General features: G+C 38.5%; 1 protein-coding gene across 4 annotated transcripts in view; it reads left to right on the plus strand.

Moving 5' to 3' along the window:
* LOC114033551 (UPF0461 protein C5orf24 homolog) overlaps positions 1 to 25,898 on the plus strand; it is a 59,206-nt gene that overhangs the window by 23,165 nt on the left and 10,143 nt on the right. Inside the window, exons 1-4 of one of the 4 annotated variants that reach the window (XM_027849092.1) lie at positions 12,729 to 12,812; positions 18,562 to 19,073; positions 20,781 to 20,944; positions 24,638 to 24,768. In XM_027849092.1, coding sequence (XP_027704893.1) covers positions 12,746 to 12,812; positions 18,562 to 19,073; positions 20,781 to 20,944; positions 24,638 to 24,768 — 874 coding nt within the window. In that variant the 5' untranslated portion in view covers positions 12,729 to 12,745. Of the gene's footprint in view, positions 1 to 12,728; positions 12,813 to 18,561; positions 19,074 to 20,780; positions 20,945 to 24,637; positions 24,769 to 25,898 lie in introns of those variants that run through there. The other 3 variants (XM_027849093.1, XM_027849090.1, XM_027849091.1) reach the window with 3 other exon arrangements.

Genomic DNA, 25,898 nt, shown 5'->3' on the forward strand with positions numbered 1-25,898 from the left:
TCATGTATTAATTTCTTTTCACTCATGTAGCCACCACTCTAGTATTGGCCCTCATCACCACTTACTTGGGTCATTGCAATAACCTAGTTGGTCACTCTTTCTGAAATCTCTCCTGACTCCAATTTATTCTCCATTCAGCTACCAAAGTGATTTTCCTAAAGCCCAGGTCTGACCATATAAAACCCTTCCTCTGCCCTGTCCCCTCCCCAAACTCCACTGACTCCCTGTGACCTCCAACTTCAAATATAAAGGATGCTGGCATTTATAGCTCTCTACCACCTGGCTCCTTCTAGTCTTTCCAGTCTATTACATTTTATTCCCCTCACTTTTCCTCTATGTTCCAATTATATAGACCTATGTGCTGTTGCTCAAACTCCATCTCTTGAATGACTTTTTACTGTCTGTCCTCCATGCCTAGTATGCTCCCTTCCTTTCCTGACTTCCTAGTATTGCTTCAAGATTAATTTCAAATGTTAGGTAAATCTGCAGGTAGCCTTTCCCAGTCTTCTGTATGTTCTCCACCTAGTACCTTTCTTTTGAGATTATCCATTTATACTGAACATATATGTATGCATACATCTGTATCAGTATCAATACCTATATCTGTATCTAGACCTATACTTATATGGCAGCTAGGTGGTGCATTAGATAGAGTGCTGGGCCTAGAGTCAGGAAGACCTGAGTTCAAATCCAGCCTCAGACAACTTACTAGCTGTGTGACCCTGGGCAAGTCACTTAACCGTGTTTGCCTCAGTTTCCTCATCTGTAAAATGAGCTGGAGAAGGAAATGACAAAACACTGCAGTATCTTTGCCAAGAAAACCCTAAATGAGATCACGAAGATTTGGTCACAGCTGAACAACATGTATAGTACATATATATGTATATGTATGTATATGTATATGTATGTATAGCACAAATATATAACATATGTAGTTATGTTGTCTCCCCATTAGGATGGGAGCTCTTTGAGGTCAAGGACAGTGTTTTTGCCTCTTTCTCTCCTCAGTATTTAACATTGTGCTGGGCACATAATAAACCCTTAATAAATGCTCCTTGATTGACTTGATAGAGACTGGGGTTTCAGAGAGTAAAAAAAGCCCTCCATTCAGCTTATGTCCTGGGGGGGTGGGGTGGGTTATGAGTGTGGGGAGAAGAATCTCTATATACAGATAATTATAACGAAAGCTAAAATGCAATGAGGGAAGAGGAAAGATTCATAGTACTTAAGGTAACGTTTAAGAGGAAGAGAACACTTGGCAGGGATGGATCAAGGAAAGCTTTATGGAGGATGTTGGTACCTGAGTTGAGCCTTAAACATAGAAGAATTCCAGAAGGCAGAGATGAAGAATATATTCCAGGTATGGAGGATGACCTAAGCAAATGTGTGTAAGTAGGAGGTGGCATGTTGAGTTAATAAACAATAGTTCAGTTTGGCAGGAGCATTGTATGAAAAGAGAATAATGTGAAATAGAGCTGGAAAGGTTGGTTGAAACTTGGTCATGAAAAGCCTTAAATGCTAGGTTAAGGTTTTTTTGCACCCTGTAGGATATATATATAGCAGGGTTGGGGGTGGGTGAGTGGGGGAAGCCACTGAAGATTTTAGATCAGGGGATTGACATTCTTTATGAACATTATTTTGGTCACTGTATGAAGGATAAATCAGGAGAGAGACTAGGCAGGGGAAAGGATATTACAATAATTCAGTTAAGAGATAATGAGGATCTAAATTGGGGTGATGACAATATGAATGAAGAAAAGGGGACTGATGCAAGAAATATTGGGGTGGAATCAACAGGACTTGGCAACTTGTTGGATATGGTAAGTAAAAAGAGGATGAGGGCACATGGTAGGTACCAAACAAAGGTTTATTTAATTCAAATGCATAATGGGGCAAGCTCAAGGACCCAAGTGGAGGGGTTTGACTTAGCAAGGACATGGGCTACTTTATTCTGAAACTAAAATGAAGGAGATAGGTTAAGATGTAAGAGAGGTTTAAAGTTGTGGGAGACAGAGAGCTTATGACAGTTATAATCTTTTCAGTAAAGTAGGGGGTGGGTCATCATAGAGAGGGTGTAGAAGGGTGTTATATGGCTGTAGTAAGTACTGACTGATGAGACAATGGAGTTGGTATGTGACATGATGTGGTGGAACATTCACTAGGCCTTAGCATAGTGGCTGTCATTATCTCCTTATGTGACTTTGGGTCTTCTCTATATTTCTTTTCTTGGGAGAGAAATATAGTTGATCTTATTCAATGCTGTGAGTTGGGAAGACTTGGGTTCAAGTGCTCCAACATGTAATATCTATGGGATATCATATACTAATGTGGGAAAGTTATTTAAACTCTCCACACTTCAGGCAACACTAATGATCTTTGTCTGTGGAGGGAGTTTCTACGTTGGAAATTCACAGGTTGATGAAATCATAGGTCTAGGTTTAAAAAAAAAATCTTCATTCATCAGCTAGGGTTAAGATCACTTTTTTAAAAAATTTAATTTAATTTAATTAAAAAAATTTTTTTTTAAGATCACTCGTCTGTTTCATAGTAGTGTTGTGAGCCTGAAATAAGAAAAATATATAAGGATAAGGACTGGGACTGGACTTGATTTTCTTAGTATGATGAACTTCTGGGCAAGGAAATGCCTTCTATCAAGGCAGGCCAGAACCTTCTTTTTTTTTAATTTTAATTTTTTTATTTTTAACATGTGTTTTTAAAACTGAGTTACACATTTTCTCCCTTCCTTCCTCCCCACCCACCCTCATTGAAAAAGCAAGCATCTCGATACAGGATATAGATGTGTAGTCATGCAAAACACTTCCCTAGTAGTCCTGTTGTGAAAAACTAAGTATATTTCCCTTCATCCTATCCTACCCCACATTTATTCTATTCTCTCTTTTGACCCTGTCCCTCCTCAGAAGTGTTTGCTTCTGATTATCTCCTCCCCCAATCTGCCCTCCCCTCTATCAACCCCCTGCTCTCTTGTCCCCTTCCCCCCTTATTTTCCTGTAGAGTAAGATAGATTTCCATACCCCATTGTGTATGTTATTCCCTCCTTAAGCCAAATCCTATGAGAATAAGATTCACTCATTCCCTCACACCTTCCCCCATTTCCCCTCTACTGTAAAAGCCTTTTCTTGTCTGTTTCGTGTGAAATATTTTACTTCATTCTACTTCTTCCTTTCTCCTTCTCCCAGTATAATCTTCTCCTACCCCTTAATTTTATTTTCCAGATATCACCCCTTCATCTTCAACTCACCCTGTGTCCTCTATCTATCTATCTATACAAACATATAATTTTTTCCCTCCCACTACCCTAATACTGACAAAGGACTCATGAGTTACAAATATCATCTTTCCCTGCAGGAATGTAAACAGTTCAACCTTAATACGTCTCTTATGACTTCTCTTTCCTGTTTATGTCTTCCATGTTTCACTTGTCTTGTTTTTTTTTTGTTTGTTTGTTTTTCTTTTAAGGCAATTGGGGTTAAGTGACTTGCCCAGGGTCACACAGCTAGTACATGTCAAGTGTTTGGTCTGAGGCTGGATTTGAACTCAGGTCCTCCTGACTTCAGGGCCAGTTCTCTATCCACTGCGCCACCTAGCTGCCCCTTGAGTCTTGTATTTGAAGGTCAGATTTTCTATTCAGCTCTGGTCTTTTCCACAGGAATGCTTGGAAGTCCTCTATTTCATTGAATGACCATTTTTTCACCCTGAAGTATTATACTCAGTTTTGCTGGATAGGTGATTCTAGGTTGTAGTCCTAATTCCTTTGCCCTCCAGAATATCATACTCCATGCCCTCTGGACCCTTGATGTAGAAGCTGCTAAATCTTGTGTTATCCTGATTGTCTTTCCACAATACTTGAATTGTTTCCTTCTGGCTGCTTTGCAGTATCTTCTCCTTGACCTGGTAAGTCTGGAATTTGGCTACAATATTCCTAGGAGTTTTCCTTTGGGGATCTCTTTCAGGAGGTGATTGGTGGATTCTTTCAATTTCTATTTTGCTCTCTGGTTCTAAAATATTAGATAATTTCTTGAAAGATGTAGGCTCTTTTTTTGATCATGGCTTTCATATAGTCCAATAATTTTAAGTTCTCTGTCCTGGATCTATTTTCCAGGTCAGTTGTTTTTCCAAAGAGATATTTCTCATTCTCTTCTATTTTTTCATTCCTTTTGATTAGTGTTACAGTGCCTTGATTTCTCAAATTGTCTCTATCTTCCAATTTCTCCATTGTAATTTTTAAGGAAGCATTTTCTTCAGTAAACTTTTGGACTTCCTTTTCCATTTGGCTAATTTTGCTTTTAAGGGCATTCTTCTCCTCATTGGCTTTTTGGACCTCTTTTGCCATTTGGGTTAGGCTATTTTTTAAGGTGTTATTTTCTTCAGTATTTTTTTGGGTCTCCTTTAACATCACTCTCAGTTTTTCCTCTACTTCTCTTACTTCTTAAAATCCTTTTTGAGCTCTTCTATAGCCTGGGACCAATTCATATTTTTCTTGGAGGCTTTGGATGTAGGAACTTTGGCTTCATTGTCTTCTTCTGGTTGTGTGTTTTGATCTTCTTTGTCATCAAAGTAAGATAATATAGTCTGACTCTTTTTGCACTGCTTGCTCATGATCCCAGCCAATTACTTGAGTTATAAACTCTTTGTTAAGGTAGGAGTCTGTTTCCAGTGTGGAGAATGTACTGTCCCAAGCTTCAGGGGTTTTGTACAGTTGTTTTCAGAGATACTTGTAGGGACCTGTAAATTTTCAGTTCTTCCAAGGTAGTATGTATGATAAGGGGCGAGGTGTTTACTCTTTTCCTGGCCTGTGCTCTGGTCTACGAGCACTCTTTTCTGTCTTGGAACTGTGAGGAGGCTCTCCTCTCCACAGCCACTACAAGCTCCACCACACCAGTGTACCTTCTTGCCCCAGGACCGCCACCCAGAACTGTGACCCAGATCCAAACACGGGCAAAGCAAGAGAATCCTGCACCAGTGGAGAGATCCCTGCAATCCCCCTCTGATCAGCCACTGGATTCCCCCTCAGTCTGTGGGCTGGAAGCTCAGGAGGCAGCCACTGCCCCCACCGAGCTCAGGGACTGGAGCTGAGACCACCGGCTTCTCTCTCTCCCCGCTGACACAGACTTTTCCCACTGACCTTCCAAGTTGTCTTTGGTGTTCCTGGGTTGAGAAGTCTGGAAACCTCCACAGCTGCCCGCGATTCAGTTCTCTGAGGCCTGCTCGCCCACGCCAAACTGTGCTTCTCTCCCAGCCCGGTGCGATACACCTTTCCGATCAACCATCCACGCTGTCTTGTGCTGGAAATTTGTTTCACTCTGTCTTTTTGTGGGTTCTGCTGCTTTAGAATTTGTTTAGAGCCATTTTTTTATAGGTATTTGGAGGGGTTTGGGGGAGAGCTCAAGCAAGTCGCTGCTTTTATTCTGCCATCTTGGCTCCCAGGCCAGAACCTTCTATGCAACTAACAGCAGGGGTGGGGAACCTGCAGCCTTGAGGCCACATGTGGCTATCTAGATCCTCAAGTGTGGCCTTGAATCCAAGCTTTACCGAACAAATCTCCTTAATAAAAAGATTTGTTCTATAAAACTTGGACTCAGTCAAAAAGCTGCACCCAAGGACCTAAAAAGCCGCATGTGGCTTCAAGGCTGCAGGATCCCTACCCCTAAGAGTTTTAAAGTCTTTAGAGCACTGAGAGATTAAGTGACTTGCCCAGAGTCACACAGAGCAAGACTTGAACCAAGTTTTCCTAGGTATACAAATGTAAGGGGTTAGTATATAGTTAGGGGAAAGACAAATTTTTTTAAAAGAGATTGTGTCCTTGGATTTATACCAATCAGGCGTTCATGAATTGTCATAACTGATAACTAGTTTGGAGTGGACATGGAGAGGAGATTAAAAAAAAAAGAAACATAAAAATTGAATCCCTAAAAGGTAACACTTTAGTACCCTTTTAATTCCTATTTATTGATCTGAATTCTTGTCATTATTGTACAGATTTTTTTATTTTACTTCATTCCAGAGTGCTTCTACTCTAAAGCAAATATATTTGGATGATTGTGAATTATCATAATTTTCTAATAGATTTCCTTTTTGTTTCAGTTGAGTTCCCTAATGTGATGGTGTTGTGAAAGGAATATTTCATATTTATCTAATCATAGTTTATCAGTATATTATGTCACCTTAAGACTGATCTACTACAACAAACCATTAAGGTGTGGCAGAGGAGAGGCATCGGGGCAGCTAGGCGGTGCAGTGGATAGAGCACCAGCCCTAGAGTCAGAAGGACCTAAGTTCAAATCTGGCCTCAGACACATAATACTTCCTAACTGTGTGACTCTGGGCAAGTCACTTAACCCCATTGCCTAACAAAAAAACAAAAAGAAAAACAAAAACAGAGGAGAGGCATCATGGCATAGGGTATAGAGATCTGGTCTTGAAGCTAGGATGGTATGTATTCAAAGCCTGCTCTGACACATACTGGCTGGGACCCTGGTCAAGTAAACCTCTCAGTGCTCTAGGCATCTCTCTAAGACAAATAGGTTGAATAAGATGTGCTAGCCTACAGTGATAGAAGTATCTTCCTCATGGGAGAATTCCTCACATTATTGAAATCATAGGTACTCCATTCCCCCCAAAAAATGATAGGGAAGAGACAGTAAGATGATAAGAATAAGGTTAACTTATTTTGTGTTTATTATAGAGCTTTCATAATTTCTTTACTAACATACTATTTCAGTGCCTTTCTCTGGTGTGATTATGGAGGTGATTCTGGGTTCTCAAAGGCTATGTCATAGGAGAGAAGCTCTGGCAATTGCTAACAAGTGGGAAAGACTTCAAGTACGGACTACATATTTTGTTCTAGAAGTAGCCTAGTTAAGTGTGGAAAAACCTATCACCAGTTTTGGATGCTAAGGTGATTTTTTTTTTTTTTGCCGCAATTGTTAACAAAACTATCTACAGTTTTGGATATAAGCCTTGGAATAAGGCTTGTAATCTGCATAAATGGAGGGTGTACTCACATAGATGAAATACTTAAAGTAGTGAAAGTAAGCTTTCATCATTACAGTAGAAGTATTTTTTTGTCTCTGTTAATTTATGATTTTTCCTCTGAATAGTATTTTATTTTTTTCAATGACATGCAAAGATAATTTTCAACATTCACTTTTTAAAAAATTTATATTAATTTATTTTTAGTTTTCAACATTCACTTCCCTAAGATTTTGAGTTTTAAATTTTTTCCTCCTTCCTCTCTTCCCCCCTCCCCAAGATGGCATGCAGTCTGATATGGGCTCTACTTATGCATTCATATATTAAACATTTTCACATTAGTCATCAACATTCACTTTTATAAGATTTTGAGTTCCAGATTCTTTTTCTCCCTCCCTCCCCTTCCCTTCCTCCTCAAGATGTCAAGCAAAGATTTAGGCTATATAGCAGAACTGTTGACAAAATTAGGGGAAACTGTTCATTTAGATCAAGTGGTTCATGAACTCATTGGGGATTTATGATGATGGTCCAAAGGGTTTGTGCTAAAAATTCTTTACTGGCACCTTAACCAATGAATAATTAATTGGCCAATTATGTTACAAATATATTTTTCCTCTGTACATGTTTGAAGCATTGTAGGCTTGTTTCGGCAGCAATTAGAAGCTGTTATGCTCATGTGCAGAATGACCTTAGTGTTTGTGCAGCAAGTACATCAAATTCTGAGAGTTTCTGACAATGTTCTTTCAGTTTCTCTGTTATCAAATTGTTTCCAAACTGCCACAAGGTTTACCATTTGAATGCAAACTGATTGCCAACAAATGGTCAGACGTGTGTACTTGCCGTCATTTGCATTCTGTATACTGAACCAGAGTAGCTCTCTCATTCCCCTGTTAGCATGTAAGTGTATCTCATCAGCAGTCTAATCCTGTGTTCAAGATGTTAGGGATGTTTACATTATTGCAGTGCAAATGTCATTTCGTTTGAAAATGGTGATCACACTGGCATGAACATTATAAGCCATCTTGAAACTTTCAGGGACCATCACAAATATTCTGTAGAAACAAACTTTACATTGCCTCTCATTGCAGTGTGTCTCTGTAAGGCTATTTACCTATTTTAACTTAATTCTCCACTAATGTTACCATTCTTATATCTGGCAGATTTTCACATGAATTGGTTGGCAATATTGGTCAAGTTGATCAGTAGTTTCTGTGAGAATGTAGCTGATATGTGAAGCCACTTCCGAAGAGATTCTTTCCTTTTAAAGGTTAGTTTATATATAAACATTTGTCAAAAATGAGACAGTGTGATGGAATACTACTGTGCTGTAAGAAACGATGAGTAGGTTGATTTTAGAAAAACATGGAAAGACTTGGATGAAATAAAGAAGAGTGAAATGAGCAGAACCAAGAGAACATTGTATATAGTAACAGCAATATTGTTAGAATAACTATGAATGACTAAGTTATTCTGAGTATCATAAATACTCAAATCAAGTACAAAGCACCTATGAAAGAAGGTGCTGTCCACCTCCAGAAACAGAACTGATAAAAGAATTGTGCATAGTATGTTTTTATATATCTGTATTAAATGGTGGCCTTCTCTAGTGCAGAGTGGGGAGAGGAGGGAGACAGTTTGGAACTTAAAATGGAACAAAAAAAATAAAATTAAAAAAATAAATACAAATATATACTAATATGTACATGTATAAATATGTAATAGACATATAGCCGTAATAAAATAAAATAAGTTAATTTGTTGGGTAAGCAATGAGAAAAAATGAGGTAATGTATACAATTGAACCTTTAGTGTATTTATCATTTAATACAGTGCTTGTCATTAGCCGGTATGAAAGTAAATATTTTATTTTGTTGTCTATTTTCATTGATTAGTTAGGTGGCTAAAAATAAAAAATGAATTTCCATCTTCAGCAAGAGAACTTGTAAATTTTCCTACCATTTTACACTCCACATTTGTATGGGTGAGCATTTTCATTTTATTTTTATTTTAAATCAAAATACAGAAATAAACTTAAAGTGGAAACAGGTTTAAGATTATTTTTGGTGATAAGCCAGATATTGCAAACCTTTATTAAAGTAAAAAATTCAAGTATCAAAATTAAGTTTATTATTCTTATATTATGTTAAACATATTTCAAATTAGAACTTATTTCATATTTAATTTATAGTCAACAAAATTTATAAAAATATGATGTAATTGCAGATTAAGCATATGAAGTCTTAATGAATTACTTCTTATAATTCTTACAAAATGTCCTACATAAAATATTTATAATTATTTTGTAATTAGTTTTATAATTTTATATTTAGATTTTTTTATAATTATGGGTAGAATAAAATTTTATATTTTATAACTACATAATACAAATTTTAATGTGGAGCTCTTTTGGGTAAAAGTTATCAATTTTATTGTAAGCATTTAATAAATCAATCCAAAAGAATAATATGAGTATATTAAATTATACTGGGGTTAACAGTCCTTTTTTTGTTGAAACAGGTTCTCAGAGCAAAAAATATTGGGAACTATTGAATTAGATGAACACAAATTTTTCTTGAGTCTAACTAATGGAATCAGTTCTCTTAAATGCAAACTATTTTCCAATTGCATTTTTTTTTCCATTAAAGCTAGAAAAAAGAACCCATTTCAAAATCATCATATAAAAACCTAGAAAAGAGACAAATGAAAGAATAATTGTGTGTGTACCTGTGCATTCACTATATTCACTGTGTACATCATATTAAAAGTTGTCTAGCGCATGCCTGGTGCATAGTTATCAAAGCTTATTCTTCTTCTTTCTTTTTTTCCCCTAATATTATTTAATTCTTTCAGTTAAGAGAATCCTTATTGACATAGCTTTATTTCAGATAACTATAATCATAGACTATATATAGTCCTTAGAAATTTTTCAGACCCATGTGTAAGAATCCTCACTGCACATAGCATTTTAAGAGTTCATATATTTAATTTTAGCTGATGTTAAAGGATAACTTTACCTGCTTATTTTTCAGAAATGACTTTAGATAGGTGTAAATAATGAAAATTTGTTCTTAAATCTATGCAGTGCCCTGTGGCTACCTTCCTCTGGCAAATGCTTCTGCCATCTGGTGGCCAAATGTATAAATATTGATGACAGTTAAAATCCTGGATCATCTTCAGTTGTCCTGATTTATATCTGGCCACTGGACTCTGATGGCTCCTGAGGAGAAAGTGAGGCTGGTGACTTTGCATAGCACTCCCTCACTTAAATCCGATTCACCTGCATGTTATGGCATTACCTCCCTGATGTCATGGTCCTCTTTGAGAATGAAGGACAAATAACAACAACCAGGCTCTCTAATTAACTACAGTCTCTACTTGTTTAAATTCACAGTTGACACAAATATAAGGGGGGGGGGGACAGTGGAGAAGATAAAAAGAAGTATGAGTAACCACAGGTTACAGAAAGCTTTTAATATCTGTCCAGAAAAATACAAATCAACCTCCATTCCTTGTTGTTGTTGTTGTTCTGTCACGTCCAACTCTTTGTGACCTCATGGACCATACTGTCCATGGGATTTTCTTGGCAAAGATGCTAGAGTGGTTTGCCATATCCTACTTCAGTGGATTAAAGCAGAGGTTAAGTGACTTGCCCAGGGTCATACAACTAGTGTCTGAGGCCAGATTTGAACTCAGGTCTTCCTAACTCCAGGCTCAGTGCTTTATCCACTGAGACATCTAGCTGCCCTCCATTCCTTAATTAATGCTTAATTAAACCTTGGCACTATATCAGGTAAGATTTTTAAGTATGGAAAAAAAAAATACTTGAACTTAGACATGTGTAGGGAGAATAGTAAAAGAGATAAGATGAAAGTGTGCTGTAATTCATGAAGCAACATAGCATTAACAAAATCCTGAATGACATAAATTTAATTTCTGGGCTTTTGAATAAAAATCTTGATAACCTCTAGTTCATATGTCCTCACTATGCATTGAGGACCTAAGCACTGTAAAGTTTTATTTGAACAGTAGCTGCACAAACACCTGCGTGTGAATACATTGACTGATAGCACACTTTAGAATACAAAAAGTGGGATTGATTCTTACCAGTGGTCCATGTAGCTGTTATTCAATCACTGCCAGTGCTAAGGGATATGTTATGGATACCCTCCGGCTATCTACATAAAAGTCTAGAGGTGGAACACAATATTTGATTCTTTAGCTATTATATGGAATTTTTTAAACACTTCTTGCATCTATTTATATTTTTGTTTTATGCCTCCTGTTAGGGTGAGATCTTATAAAGTGGTTTTTATTTGCCAAGAAGATGATATATATTCTAAATCTTGATCTTATGTTGTTTGGCAAGCCAGTCTGTGTTCTTTCTAGTCATCGTTTTTTAGACTTTGACTTTATCATCTTTATTTCTTTCCAGAGTGAAGAATCCCAAACTACTTAAATCCCTCTATTATTGTGATCATTTTAGTTTTTCTTCTTTTGATTTTCCCCAGTGCCATGAAGAACTTTTGTGAATATGGTTTCCCTAGGAGTCTTTCTCATCTTGAACCAGTGGCAGGGGCTGTTTCTGGACTGGTCTAGGGACATTCACCCTTTGTACAGGCTTTTCCCTGACCTTGGAATGTCCTCTCTTCCTCATCCCCAGCTTTCTTCATAGGGTAAGCTGTGTGAGTATAGGAACTTCCACTTTAGTCTTTGTGTCCCCTGTCCTTAGCACATAACAATTGCTTAATAAATGTTTGTTTCTTGCCGAGGACTCCGAGACAGGCAGCTTTCTGCCTCCAGTCCCCCAAAAGCTCCAACTTTGGATGCAGCAAGGAAAGGCCTCCCTTCTGTGGACCTCCCAGGAGTAGAATTTGGTGAGCAGGAAAGAATGAATATGAATAAAGCATTATTAAGCACTTAGTCAGTGTAAAGTCCTGTGCTGAGAGCTGAGGATACAAACAGAAGAGAAAGGCAACATCTGCCCTCACGCTCACCCTCTGATGGGGGAGACCACATATGGACGGGTCCCCTGCTTGTTAGGGCGAGGCAGGTGACATGCTGCCTCTCTAATGTCATTTCCATTGATAAAATCACATTGAACCATTTGACAGTGCCAGAGACTTTGGAAGAACTTCCTTCTGACGGGGACTTTGGGCTGGCAGCGATGCTGTTCCAAAGGCTCGGGGTCTGAGGGGAGGGAGATAGAGGTCAAGGTTCCCTTCGGAGGGCTATGGCCGCCCCTTCCGCTCTGGAGCCCCCTCTCTGGTGGACGCTGCTATCCCCAGGCTCTGGGGTTCAGGGCCCCAGCGGAGGTGGTGACCATGGAGGGGATGGCTTGGTCTCTCTCCCTGCTGCTGCTGCTAAGCTAAAGAGGGGAAGTGATTTATCAACTGGAACCAGGGCTCTTTCCAGCACGCCCCACGCCACCTCACAGCCATAAGCAGCACCAGAAGGGCGCACTGCGCTTATAACAAGCACGGTGCCCAAACGACTCCGCTTCACCCGCTTCACAAGCCAAGAGTATGCTCAACAAATGCTTGTTTCCTTCCCCTTCCCGCCGCCCTCCACCACACCCAAGATGGTGGCTGCGGTGTCGCGGCCGGCCGCCTCCAAGATGGCCGCTTGCCCGGTCAGCCCCGCCCCTCGCTTTCCGCTGCGGGAGGCTGGAGAGCGAGCTCGGGCTTGGATCCCTGTGACGCAGCCGCGCCTGCGCCCTGGCTGGTCGTGGTGGCGGCGCCTGCGCCTCGCCGCCGCCATGCGGCTCCTCCTGTGGTGGCCCCTGTTGCTGGGGGCTCTGGGGCCTGCGACCGGCGCCCTGGTTGGTGAGTCCTGATGGAGGGCTGGGCGAGAGGCTGGGGAGGGAGGTGGGCAGCCCGTGCCCGGGGTCTGGGCTCCCGCGCCGTCTGGGCTCCGGGCAGGGGCCCGTCGGCGGCGGGGGGAAAGTCCACGGCCGAGCCCGCTTGGGGCACTTCCGCGGACCTCAGTTTCTCCGAATGTCCCTCGAGGGCTTTGGCCTGGAGGGCTCTAGGGCCCTGGCCTGGACTGACCGCCTGCGGGCGTCAGGGGAGGAGGGGCGGTGCCCAGGGTGGGGACCGGCCGGCGGCTCGGCGGGAGGTCCAATGCAGCCTGATCAGCTGACTTTGCAGGTTTAAAAGCCCAGAAAAGCCAGCGGCGTTTGTTGTTGCTGCTGGAAGTGGGAAAGTTGACACCGCTGCATTTCAGAATAGGGTCGTGGAGTTTAGAGCTGGTCCTGAGGTTTGTGGGGCTAGTCCAAGTTCGACTTTGACCTTTACAGCAAATATTAATTTCATCTCTATGGGTTTTCACATCTGGACAGATTTTCCCCTCTCCACGCACCATGGTGTGCAGAGTACTGGATTTGGAGTCTGAGGATCTGTGTTCGAGTGCTGTCTGTCACTTTCTACTGTGCGATTTTGGGCAAGCCCTATTACTGGGGAAAGCCAGACGACTTGAATTCAAACCCTACCTCCTGACTCTTTCTTTATCTGTCAAATAAAGGGTTTGGATTAGGTGGCCCCTGAGACCCTTTCCAGCTCTAGGTCTGTGATCCTCTAATCCATTTAAAGGCTTCAGTTTCTTCATTTTTATTTTTTATTTTATTTATTTATTTATTTATTTTTAGTTTCTCCATTTTTAAAATGAAGGGCTGGATGAGTTTGAATAGGTAACCCCTTAAGGTTCCTCCCACCTGTAAGTCTGATTCTTCACATTTTTCCGTCATTTCTCCCTAGAGGCTCTATGTGCAAAAAGCCTCATCTGTAAAATTCGTGGTGAGGCTTGGAATAGATGATCTCTCTCTGGTTTCTTCTGGTTCTAAATTCTATGGTCTGTGAATCTTCTGAAATACTACCTTACTACTTGAGGACTCTATATTTTTTTTAATCTGTCCCTGGGGCCAACAAGGCTTTACAAACAAGGTTTCCAATTAAAAACCCTTTTTCCTGCAGTAGAAATTCTCTCCACTGATGCAGATTGGTAACTTGTTTTAGAGAAATGTTTGAGACTTTGAGAGATTAAGTGACTTGCTCATGGCCACACAGGTAATATGTGACAGAGGCAGTACTTGATCCCAGGTGTTCCTGACTCCAATATTAGGCCTTTCTCCACTGTGCCCCATGATGTTTCTTGGTGTAAAGCATTCAGCACTGCTAATAATCGAACAAGAATCACTTTAACCAGGGCAGAATATACACTCCCAGTGCCTTAGTATCTTTGACTCTCACAGCAAGGTGCCACCTGAATGCTGGACCTTGGATAACTAGAATTTATTTTCTACAAGTGCAAAAAAAAATCTATGATTCTGAACTATAGAACTGTGCTTGTTTATGGTTAATGGTAATTCGAGTGGGAATTTAGGTAAACTAAAATGCTGTCAGAGAAAATCTTCTGTTCTAACCCCAGGAGGGGGATGAGCAGGTTTAAGCCTATATCAGAATGGAATTTGAAATTTTATTTTTAACCATCAGAGTCCTGGGAGATAGTACTAGGGATGGGATGTTATGTGTAAAAGCTGTGAAATGTCAGCATTTTTTTGTTGGTTTCCCTCTGCCTCCCCAAATGAAGTTTTTTGGTGCTCCATTAATTAAAAGGAACTTAGCATAAGATTGTGTATATTTTACATGTGTATCTATATGCATCTATATAGATACACATGCATATATGCATGTATATATTTGCATAGAGATATGTGTTGTGTGGTTATACATGTATGTATATATATGTATCTATGTATATATATGTGTGTGTGCACACGTACCTTAACAGTGCTATCTTTGGGTCAGAGTACTTATACCCATACTGGGTTTTTCCATTGCCATTTGAGTTGTGTATAATTTTAACTAATAGTGGTAAATAAATTTAATTGAATATTTCTGTGGCATAAAAAACAACATGGTGAATATTGAGAGTATGGAAAAACTTAAATGAACTGATGCAAAGTAAAGTAAGCAGAACCCGAAAAAATATGTATACTGTGACTACTACAATACAAATGGAAAGAACATCAGTAACAAAACAGTGAAAACTGAATGCTCTGGAATTTTAATGACCAAAGTTTTTTCCAAAGAAGAGGTGTGAGACAGGACTCCCTTCTCCATTTCTTTGCAGATATTGGTGGCAACTGGTGTGGAATATTGCAAGTATTGTCAAATTTTCATTACGTAGGCTAGTTGTGCTTAGTTGTTTCTTTCCTCTTTATTCTTTGGTATGTGGGGTGGCTCTGAAAAATGTAAGTGTTGTAAAAATAAAAAATACTAATAAAATTTTATTTAGAAAGAAAAAAAAAGATTGTGTATATATATCATGTGGGGATCAGCCTTGGTGAGTTCAGATAAGCACATCACCACCAGGTTGACAAGACTGTTCAGCCACAGCAAATCATGAAGTCTAGACAGTGTCCTAAAGCATGGACAGGTTTCATCTGTGTTGTTTGAGTTTCCACACTGATGAAATCTTGGATCCTTCATATATGAACAAGGTAAAATTGGATTTAGGAAAAAATATTATATTATAGTGGAAGTTAAATAGAGTTAATCTAATTTTAAGACTTTTTTTGTAAACAGATAATACTAGGGAGGATATGTTTTCATTCTTTGTGATGTATAATTGAGTTTAAATAATCAATTTAAGCATAGTAAGGAGGAGGTTTAACTATACAGCAGTTTTTGTGAAAGATTTTACTTGACTACAATTTTAAAATGAGTCAACTGTGTGGCATGGTAGCCAAAAAAGTTGATGCTATCTTAGATTGCATTAAGAGAGGCATAGTGTACAGAAAGAAGGGGGTGATAATTTCTTTATGCTTTGACCCAGTCTGACCACATCTGGAATATTTTGTTCCTTTCTAAGCACCAGATTTTAGGAAGGACATTGAGAAACTGCAGCTTGCCCATAAGAGAGTGATCTGGATGGAGAGAGGACTGGAGTTCATTCCCTTTGAGGACTGATTGAAACAACTAGTGCTATTTAGCTAGAGAAAAGAAGACTTAAGGAGAACTTGTTAACTGTATTTGAGTATTTGAAGGGCTATCCTCTAGTAGAGGGACTAGAACTCAGAGGGTAGAATCAGAAACGGTGGAATTTGCAAAGAGGCCAATTGGATTTCTGCTTTGGAGAGTAATATCTGTTACTGAGACAGCTCAGTAGATAGAGCATTGGGCCTGGAGTCAGACCTGATTTCAAATTCTTCCTCAGATGCTTATTAGCTGTGTGACCCTGGGGCAGGTTGCTTAACCCTATTTGTCTCAGTTTCCTCTTCTGTAAAATGAGCTGGAGAAGGAAATGGCAAATCACTGCAGTATCTTTGCCAAGAAAACCCCACATAGGGTCCAAGATTGGGACAGGACTAAAAAAATGACTGAACAGCAATAATAACAACAATAACTAAATAGCAGTAGCAACAGCAATAACAACATCAATGCTCACCATCATTTGATGTTTTGAAAGTAGAAATGATTGTCAAGGGAGTTGTAAAACAGTAGTGTCAAACTTAGATAGAAATGGATCTATGTGGGCTGCATATGGACCAAGAAAACCACGAATTAATATCATCTGTGTTGTACTGTATTTTTGTTAACATTTCCCAATTACATTTTAATCCCTATCAACTCAAGTTTAACACCTTCGTTGTAGAGGATTTCTTAATCAGATGCTGGTTGAATTAGATGACCTTTGAGGTCCTTTGCAACTCTCAACATTCTGCCATTTTGTATATTTTGTATTCGGCCCTGTGTTTTTGTGGGATGGAAAGAAAACATGGCCTTTGCCTTTGACTTTTATGAGATATAAGAAAAATTAGAGAACATAAGTCAGTAAGTTAATGACAGGAGGAACAATTGTCATCTTCGGACCTTATTCCATATTTCTGCTGCCAGTCATCAACTACTGATTTTTAAGATTTACTGCCTGAAATTCTACTAATTAGAGATCTAGGTTCTGTCTTTTTTAACTGCAGCTATTTATGGGAGACTTCCAGTCAGACATAACATTAGCAGTTCTACTCTATAACTCCTCTCCCCCCCCCCCCCCAATTCCTAGCTGATACCACTGAACTGATAGATAGGCTGGTCACTTTTAGAGAAAAGATGGGAATTCTTGAGTACTACTGCCTGGGAAGATGGGGCTCTGGGTAGCATGAGGATAGCTACTAAGATGTGATAAAAAGGGCAGAGACAAGAAAGGTGAGGCCTTGGAGAATTTCCCTCCATTGGGATCCTGGAAGAGGTTAAAATTCATGTTCAAAACTGTATTTTCACATAGTTATTGTTCTAAAAGGCAGATGGTACAGTGGACCTAGGTTCAAATCCTGTCTCTGATGTGCATCACTGTGTAATCTTAGATAAGTCACTTAATATCCCTTAGTCTCAGTTTACTTATCTGAAAAAATGATAAGCAATAAATCCCTTCAAGTTCCAGATCTATGATTCTAGAGTGGAAGGAGCATTGGACTTAGTAGTCAAAGAGTTGGGTTCTAGATGTAACTCTTCTATGAGACGAATAACTCTTCTGTAAAGGCGAGTCAGCCCTTATGTGAAACATCTGGGCTGAAGATACCTTAGAGATGACCTCATCTAATGTCTTCATTTTATAGATGAGAAGATTGAAGCCCAGAGGCTTGTCCAGCTTGTTCCGGGTCACAGAGCAAGTTAATGTTAGAATTACAACACATATCTCCCATTTGTCCAGTGTTCTTTCTCCTCCACTTCACTAACTTTTTACTTTCCCCCTCTTTCAAATAGAAATAGTATTTATTGCCCTGCCTGCTTCACAAGTTTTTTGAGAGGATCGAGCAATACTGTATGTGAAAATGCTTTTGTGAAATGTAATGCTTTAATTGGTCTTCATTTCATCCATTAAAAATGTAATTAAAAGCTGATAATAAAGTATTAAGTAATAGTATTTTTTTTTTTTTGATGAGGCAGTTGGGTTAAATGACTTGTACAGGGTCACACAGCTAGTAAGTGTCAAGTGTCTGAGACACCAGATTTGAACTCAGGTCCTCCTGACTTCAGGGCTACACCACCTAGCTGCCCCAACAGTATTTTTTCTGATTGGATAATGGACAACTATGAAATATCCTCTACACAAGGAGCAGGAAATTCAAAATGACATGCACATTTTAATTTTTTTTCTGCTACCTTGAAGGGATTAGTAGTTGTTATGATAACTTAATGGAGGCAGTAACTCCTTCCTTATTTAATACAGTTTAATTTTCTCTGAAAGGCATATTGAAGAATGTTATGAAAAATAAGAGTAATAGTAATAATTAACATTTATATAGTGGTTTATGTTTTTGCAGAATGTTTTACACATAGTATCTCATTTGATCCTTAAAATAACCCTTCGAGGTAGGTGCTGTTGTTATCTCCATTGTATAGATGAGGAAACAAAGTGAGATAGGTTAAATGACTTGCTCAGAGTTCTACACCTCGTAAGTGTCTAAGGCAGAATTTGAACTCAGGTCTCTATGACTCCAACTCTAGCAATCTATCTACTATGCCAAATATGAATATATATGGAACTCATTTATTTTGAATTACGTTTTCATTACAGATATACTTTCTTTTGTTGATGTTGCAGAGGAAAGTGAAGGCTCATTGTCTGAACAGCAGGGACACACTGAAACTGAAGTACCTCTCAGTCCAGATGCTGTCCATTTAAGTAATGAAGAACATGAACTTGGGCAGACAGAACAGTACAACACTGACGAAATAGCTTATGCAACCCCGGGAAATGAAGTGAATGGTGATCATTTAATGTCTGTGATTCCAGGAGAGGCAAAAGACAGGCACATTTCAGACCGCGATACTGACAGTTGTGATGCTGGAGTTGAAGGTTCTAAATGCAATATCCGAGAGAGCCTTTTTTCTCTAATTACCTCTGGAGCAAATATTCCTGATAAGGGAGAAGAATATAATGTGGTTCTTGAAGCTGTGCCCACAGGTTCACTGCCTAAAGAGGACTCTAATAGTACAGAGAGTGTAAAAACCCCAAAGGTGAATTGTGAGGAGAGAAATGTTACTGGCTTAGAAAGTTTCACTTTGCAAATTCTAAATGTTTCACAGGTAAGTAGAATATCATTCTGACATTTGTTTTGCTCCCTCCCTACTCTTTTTACTTGACTTGTACTCATGAAGAATATACTTTATTTTTTACTTCTAAGTGTAGTGAGTATTTGGTAAATGCACCTGTGTACATCTAAAGAAGGAAAGATTGAAACTTCTTGAATTTGAAGCATCTTAATTAAATCTGAATTATAATGGTGGGTAACAGGTAAATGAAGAGAACACACACACATACACGCGCGCACACACACACACACACCCGTTCTCTGAATCTAGTCACTGTAAAGCAAAACATGGTGAGATAGTATTATATCAGGGATAGAGGCCAAGTCTTTTAAAAAAGAGGAAACTGAGGCCTAGAGCGGTTCAGTGACTTGTCCAAGATGACACAGTTAGCAAATGGCAAAGCTGGGATTTGCCTCAATATCCTTGGACATATCTCTTTCACTGTGTCATGATCCATCTGTGCAAAATTACAGACAGGTTGTCAGGGTCAGAATTATATTGGGAATAAGTATACAGTTCTCTTCCAAGCTATTACTCAGAATTTTTTGAAATATTCAGTATTACAAAAAAGCCATAATTATAGCCCCTTCACATTATTAGTAAATGGCTTTCATGAATTGCTGTGTTGAAGTATTAATTATCTGATAGTCAGCCATCTAGTGATGAGCCTTTCTGAATCAACTGTACAGATATATAGTACATCATTGATTCAGTATTTGAAGCATTTTTAGCTTGGTGCAGGATCTGCCAGAGATTGAGTACAGAGAAATTCACCTCCATATCACATCAAGGTATGAGAAAATGTCTTTAGTGAAGGCCTGAGTTCTTTACATTTTTGCAAGGCATCGTTCTGTGAAACTTTTCCCCTGGGGGAATAACATCATCATAACTATGTAAAACTACAAGGACTTTTTTCACTTTTCACAGGGTATCAGAAACAATATTTAGTTCATAGTGGTGGGTAACATTATCTAAGATAATTGTTTGGAACATATTTAAGTTATTGGTGAGGCTAGATATGTGAAAGGTTATATTTCTACAGAAAAAATAAGCTGGTAGTTTATATTATAATTTTGTTATTTTGATGCTTTTAAAAAAGTTAAGAGCTGCATATATTGAAGTAAACTCAAATTCTGAAGGCTGTTTTCTGCTGATGTAAAGGTAAATTGGAAAATGCATTGCTTCTTTTTTTTTTTCACAATGAGGGTCAGTAGTGATATACTCTACCTACTTCATGACAAGGAGAAATTCAGTTTTATTTGCTGACTCTCATGCATAGTGGTCAAGAGAGAATAGTGCAAAGTGGATACTGATGGGCTGTGAGAATTTCATTGTGTCTTACCTGAATGATTACAGGGTTCCTGGACTGGACTAAATGTTCATCAAAAGAATCATTAGTAAGATGATCACCGTCTCCATCCACAACAATTCAGATCAACTGCTAAGACAATATCTTGATTGTGAGAATTGATAAGGTGAACATTAATTATGGTGGTTAGGATGATGTAATTTGAAAGTAGATACATATATGACCATGTCATCTGGAAATAGATTTTGTTGCGTTTATGCAAATTTACAGAATAACTGCATTGGTAAAGGAGAGTGGCAGGAAGGCTTAAAAGGAAGGTATTTGTATCATTTGCCCTCTACAACAGACCCTTCTTACCAAATCCTTAATACATATGTTTTCTCTTGTCACAGGACCTGATGGAATTTTTAAACCCAAACAGTAGTGACTGTACATTAGTCTTATTTTACACCCCTTGGTGTCGCTTTTCTGCCAGTCTGGCTCCACATTTTAATTCTTTACCACGAGCATTTCCATCTCTTCATTTTTTGGCACTGGATGCTTCTCAGCACAGCAGGTACCATTTTATCAAGTGCTTTTTATAGTTGATGAATTAAGTTAATTGTGGGGGCAGTTAGGTGGCACAGTGGATAGAGCACTGGCCCTGGAGTCAGGAGGACCTGAGTTCAAATCCAGCCTCAGACACATAACACTTTAATAGCTATGTGACCCTGGGCAAGTCTCTTAACCTCATTGCCTAGCCAAAAAAAAAAAAAAGAAAGAAAGAAAACAAAAGGAAAAAAAGTTAATTGTGAAAGACTGTCTTAGTGACAGAGAATTGGCTTTGGAGTTAGGAAGACCTGGGCTTAAGTCCTGCCTCCTATACAGACTTACTCTGTGACTCTGAGCAAGCTTTTTCACCTCTCAGTGCCTCAGCAACTTCCAGACTGTCCAACAGTAGTAAAGGGAGTTACAGGTAAGAGATCTCACACATCACTCTTGCACCCCTCTTTCACTCCAAAAATTTGGTTATAATGATTGCATACAGGATATTAACTGGTTAAAGATAGAGAAAGAAGAAATGGATATAAGTTCCAGTGAAGATAAGTTTAATGGGGAATCAGTTTATATTTTTTGGTTTGGGCTTGTGAATTAATTGGTGTAAGGAAACTCCTGGTTGAAGAATACCATATACCAAAGCAGATCAGTAACTTAGGGCCTTAGACAGTTGCCTGGAGCATTGTGAAATTAAAATATTTTCCTAGGGTTCCAGTATTGTCAGAGGTGGGATTTGAACCTAGGTCAAATTGACTCTGAGTTAGGCTGTTCCTCATCTTATTGAATATTGAAGGTTGTTAAATATTGAAATGGTTTATTAAGAGAGGTTAATCTTTTGCTGAGGCCTTTTAAAGCCGTAATTTCTCATTATGTTATCCTCCTAAGTTCCTTCAAGGCCTCAGTTTAAGAAGTAATTACAAATATATCATCTCTTGTATTTGAAAAATTGAAGCTAAAAATATATTTGTTAATATTTGGATACTATAGGTAGAGAGGTATCTAAGAAAATATGTATTTACTTAGTAGATTTTTACATAGATTATCTTTAATTCTGCTCTTTTTTTCCCCCAATGGCATTTCAGCCTTATTTTATATTATTTTGATTTTTCGAAGGATAAAATATTTGAGCTGCTGTAGATATTTGGTGAATTTTTGACTTAATAAAAATACATAACTAATAACCTTGTTCAAAATTTAATGTCTTTTTCCCTAAATTAATGATTTTTTTTTAAACAGCTGTTATTTCATTAGTATAGGGAACTTCCTGATGAGGAAACTTCTTCTACCAAAGAAATCAGCACCTGTTCCATAACTCATTGCCTTCAGACCCTGAGAAGTTAATGACTTATCTAGCTAGGCTTACATAGCCAGGAGATAGCAGAGACAAGCCTTAAATTCAGGTCTTTCTGACTTACAGGCTGGTTTTCCATCCACTATAGTATATTGCCTTTCAAAGGGATGATAACTCACATTTATGTAGCTCTTTAAGTTTTGCAAAGTGCTTTGAAATCCAAATCTTTAAGGTTTGTGATGATAAAGCATTTTGAAAGTACAGTAAAATCTTCCCAATTTGTAATTGTACTATATTAGTTTTAAATGTGTTGTTATTCATCTTGGGCTGTGATTATCTTACATTATGAATGAAGAAGGAGATTCTTAAATTATAGAATAAAACAAAAATGCAGTTTGAATATTTGACTTTAAAAGATGAAAATTTTTGAAAATCTGTTTGCATTGGTTGTTTATATGTACAAATAAATCTTTAACAACGTATTTAACAAACATTAAATGCTTACTGTTTATAGGTTCACTGTTCTAGGATTGGGGGATAAAAAATTTAGATGAGACATATTTCTTACCTTTGTGGATTTCTTTTTCTCATAGGTGGATAAGAAAAGTAGAGGTAACTATAATGCATAGCAATATAGGAGAAATACATGAGATAGAAAACAGAGTGCTTAGTGACGGGGATCAGGGAATATGTCAGAAAATTTGATTTTGAGACTTACAGATGATAGATTTAAGAGTTGGAAGGGACTTAACTGATATCTAGCTCAGAGGTGTCAAACTCTGCATGGCCTGAATTAGATTAAAATATAATTGGGAAATGTTTAACAAAAAATAGAACTACAGTAAAACACAGATAATGTTAATTTATGGTTTCCTGAATATATGGCCTGCAGGGATGTGTTTCTAATTGAGTTTTACAACACTGGTCTAGTCTAATCTCCCCATTTTACAGATGAGGAAATGAAAACATGGAGAAGTTAAGTGATTTGCCCAGGGTCGTAATGTAGGCAATAAGGCACCTAACCTTTCAGTGCCCACTATATCTTAAGACTTGCACAAAGTTTTAGAGAGGTTGTTGATGGTACATTGGTAAAGAAATAATCTGCAGTGATAAAGTTCCTCATTGGGAGCTCCCTAAAAAAATATAAAATCTAGGACCTATACTTGATAATACTTTCGTTTGTAGTTATTTCATGTTACAGTCTGACTAGAAAGTGGAGAAAGTACATTTATTTGAAAATATTCCATAATTAAGATTTTTCACTAATTCATACTAACTTTCTTGCTAATTGGCCTGATTTTTAGTGAGCAAATACCAGGTTGTTGTAAAGGTGAAATGTAATTAACTAATTGCTAATTCTGCAAAAATTGTGAATTAACTGGTTTGTTTCAGTACCTTCAGATTCAGTAACTTCACATCTCTTGTTGACACTTGACTACCTGCCAAACTAATCATTTGACATAAATTGGCATCATGGGTACTTGAGAAAATTACATGTCTAAACTCTAAGACATTATTCCATGAAGAGTTTGGAGTTCCACACTGTTTAGTACATTGCTAATTGCTTGTAGTTTTGAATTCTTAAATAACAAAAGTTTTCTACAAGGGTTAATCCTTGTAAGTGAAGGCATCAGCAGTTAAAATGGTACAACGGTGAATTTGGTGATGAGTATATGTGGGCATGTATATGATACTTAAGTTGTGATAGCTGATGCCTTAAAGAGCCTATAAATTTATAAATTGAATGGAATAAATTTCTTTTGATCAGAGGAAGCTAATGCTGCTTTTTTGGGGAGTGAAGGTGGGTCTAGACCTGTGATTTCATTTTTGTAGGGAGTTCAAGGTGGGGAAGATCTCTCCACCAACAAAGATTGACAGTTAATTTGTAATTTGCTCATAGTCAAGTCAACAAGCATTTATTATGTGACTACTATGTTCTAGGTACCGTGTTAAAGTTAGGTATACAGAGAAAGGAAAAAAAGTTTCTGCCCTCAAGGAGCTTACAATCTAATTGTCATACAACTAATAGGGGTCAGAGACAGGACTTGAACCCAGGTCTTCCTTATGCCAAGAATGACCCTCTATCTACTACTCCAGAGGTGTCAAACATGTGACCCATGGACTACATGTGGCCCACAACACGCCTGAGTGCGGTCTCAGATTGAAATGTAATTGGGAAATACTTAACAAAATAAACGGAAATAAAGTAAAACACAGATTATGTTAATATGTGGTTTTCTAAGTCAGTATGAACCTATAGAAATCCTTATGTAGGCTTTAGTGGCTCCCATTTCTGTTTGAGTTTGATGCCACTGCAGTAAGCCTTTTCTGTTCCCTTTTTATTTCAATCAGATACTTGAGATTGTATTCATAAAGCACGATACTTATTCATGTTTGTGACATACTCCTTTTTTAAAATAGTCTGTCTACCAGATTTGGCACTGTGGCTGTTCCCAACATCCTGTTATTTCAAGGAGCTAAACCAATGGCAAGATTTAATCATACAGATCGGACACTGGAAACTCTAAAAGCCTTCATTTTTAATCAAACGGGTATGTAAGAACAGTATACTCTAGATAAATATCTTTAATGACTTTAATGGTTTCTTCCTCCTTTGCTCAACCATCTTTCCTTTTTTAAAAAAAAAGTTTGTAGCTTTGTTGAATTATTTCTCTTAAACATTTAGTTTTCAAATCCCCTTAAAAAATTAAAGAAAATTTTTTTCAAATCCCTTGTATTTTGGGTATCTCTTATGTCGTCCTTTTACACACAAGCTGCTGGGGATATGGATCTATTAATATAGAGCCCCCATATCCTAGAGCAGTGTTCATTTACTAAACTTCAGTGCCTGTGCATAATCATGATCATCATTTAAAGCAGGTGTCCCAAAAGTTTTAGTTCAGTTTTAAGCTGTTAAAACTTAAAGATGGGGATGGAACCAAAGTGGTGGAATACAGCTGAGCTCTCCTCCATTAAACTCCTTCAAACAAATCTAAAAAATGTACTAGACTACAGCCTGATGGGGAAATTAGGGAGATAGAGAGAGGTTTGTAGTCACTGGTACAGGTTGGATCAGGAGCACTCCGGCACCCAGGCTGTGTCCCAGGGCAGGAGGAGGTCTTAGATCAGGCCTGCACAGCATACGACAGTGGGCTGTTTGCGGCCTGCCAAAGCGCCAGGGCTGATAAGTTGTACAGGCCTGCTTTATGCAAATCCCTCAGCAATCTGACTATGCGAAGTTCCCTGATGGGAAGGCCTGTGCACCATACTGCCCAAGGGCCACTTGCAGCCCACCAAAGGATTTTGGGTGGCTCATGAAAAATGGAGAGGTTGTCAAATAGCCCTGCGTGTTGTGCAGGCTTGTCTTAGGCCCATCCTGTGGCGCAGTACCACCAATACCTGTCCTGAGACATTGCATTGTGGATAGGTGCCAAATGGCAACTTTGTTGCCTACTACCCAGTTCCAGGTCACAGATTCAGGATGAATTGAGAAGGTGACCTGCACACAGGGATATTTTTTCTGAGTAGGGAGGCCCTGGGCTATGTCATGAAAGGAGGGAGTTTGGAAGCGGTCAGCAACAGAGTGTGGTCTCAGTTCCAGCAGCTAGTCCAGCCTGCAGAAGATTAACTGGGTCAGGAATCCCAGGCCAAAGGGCAAGCAACAATTCTATCAGTGAACCAG

The sequence above is a fragment of the Vombatus ursinus genome, unplaced genomic scaffold (assembly GCF_900497805.2).
Source record: "Vombatus ursinus unplaced genomic scaffold, bare-nosed wombat genome assembly UNPS02007284.1, whole genome shotgun sequence".
Taxonomy (NCBI): Eukaryota; Metazoa; Chordata; class Mammalia; order Diprotodontia; family Vombatidae; genus Vombatus; species Vombatus ursinus.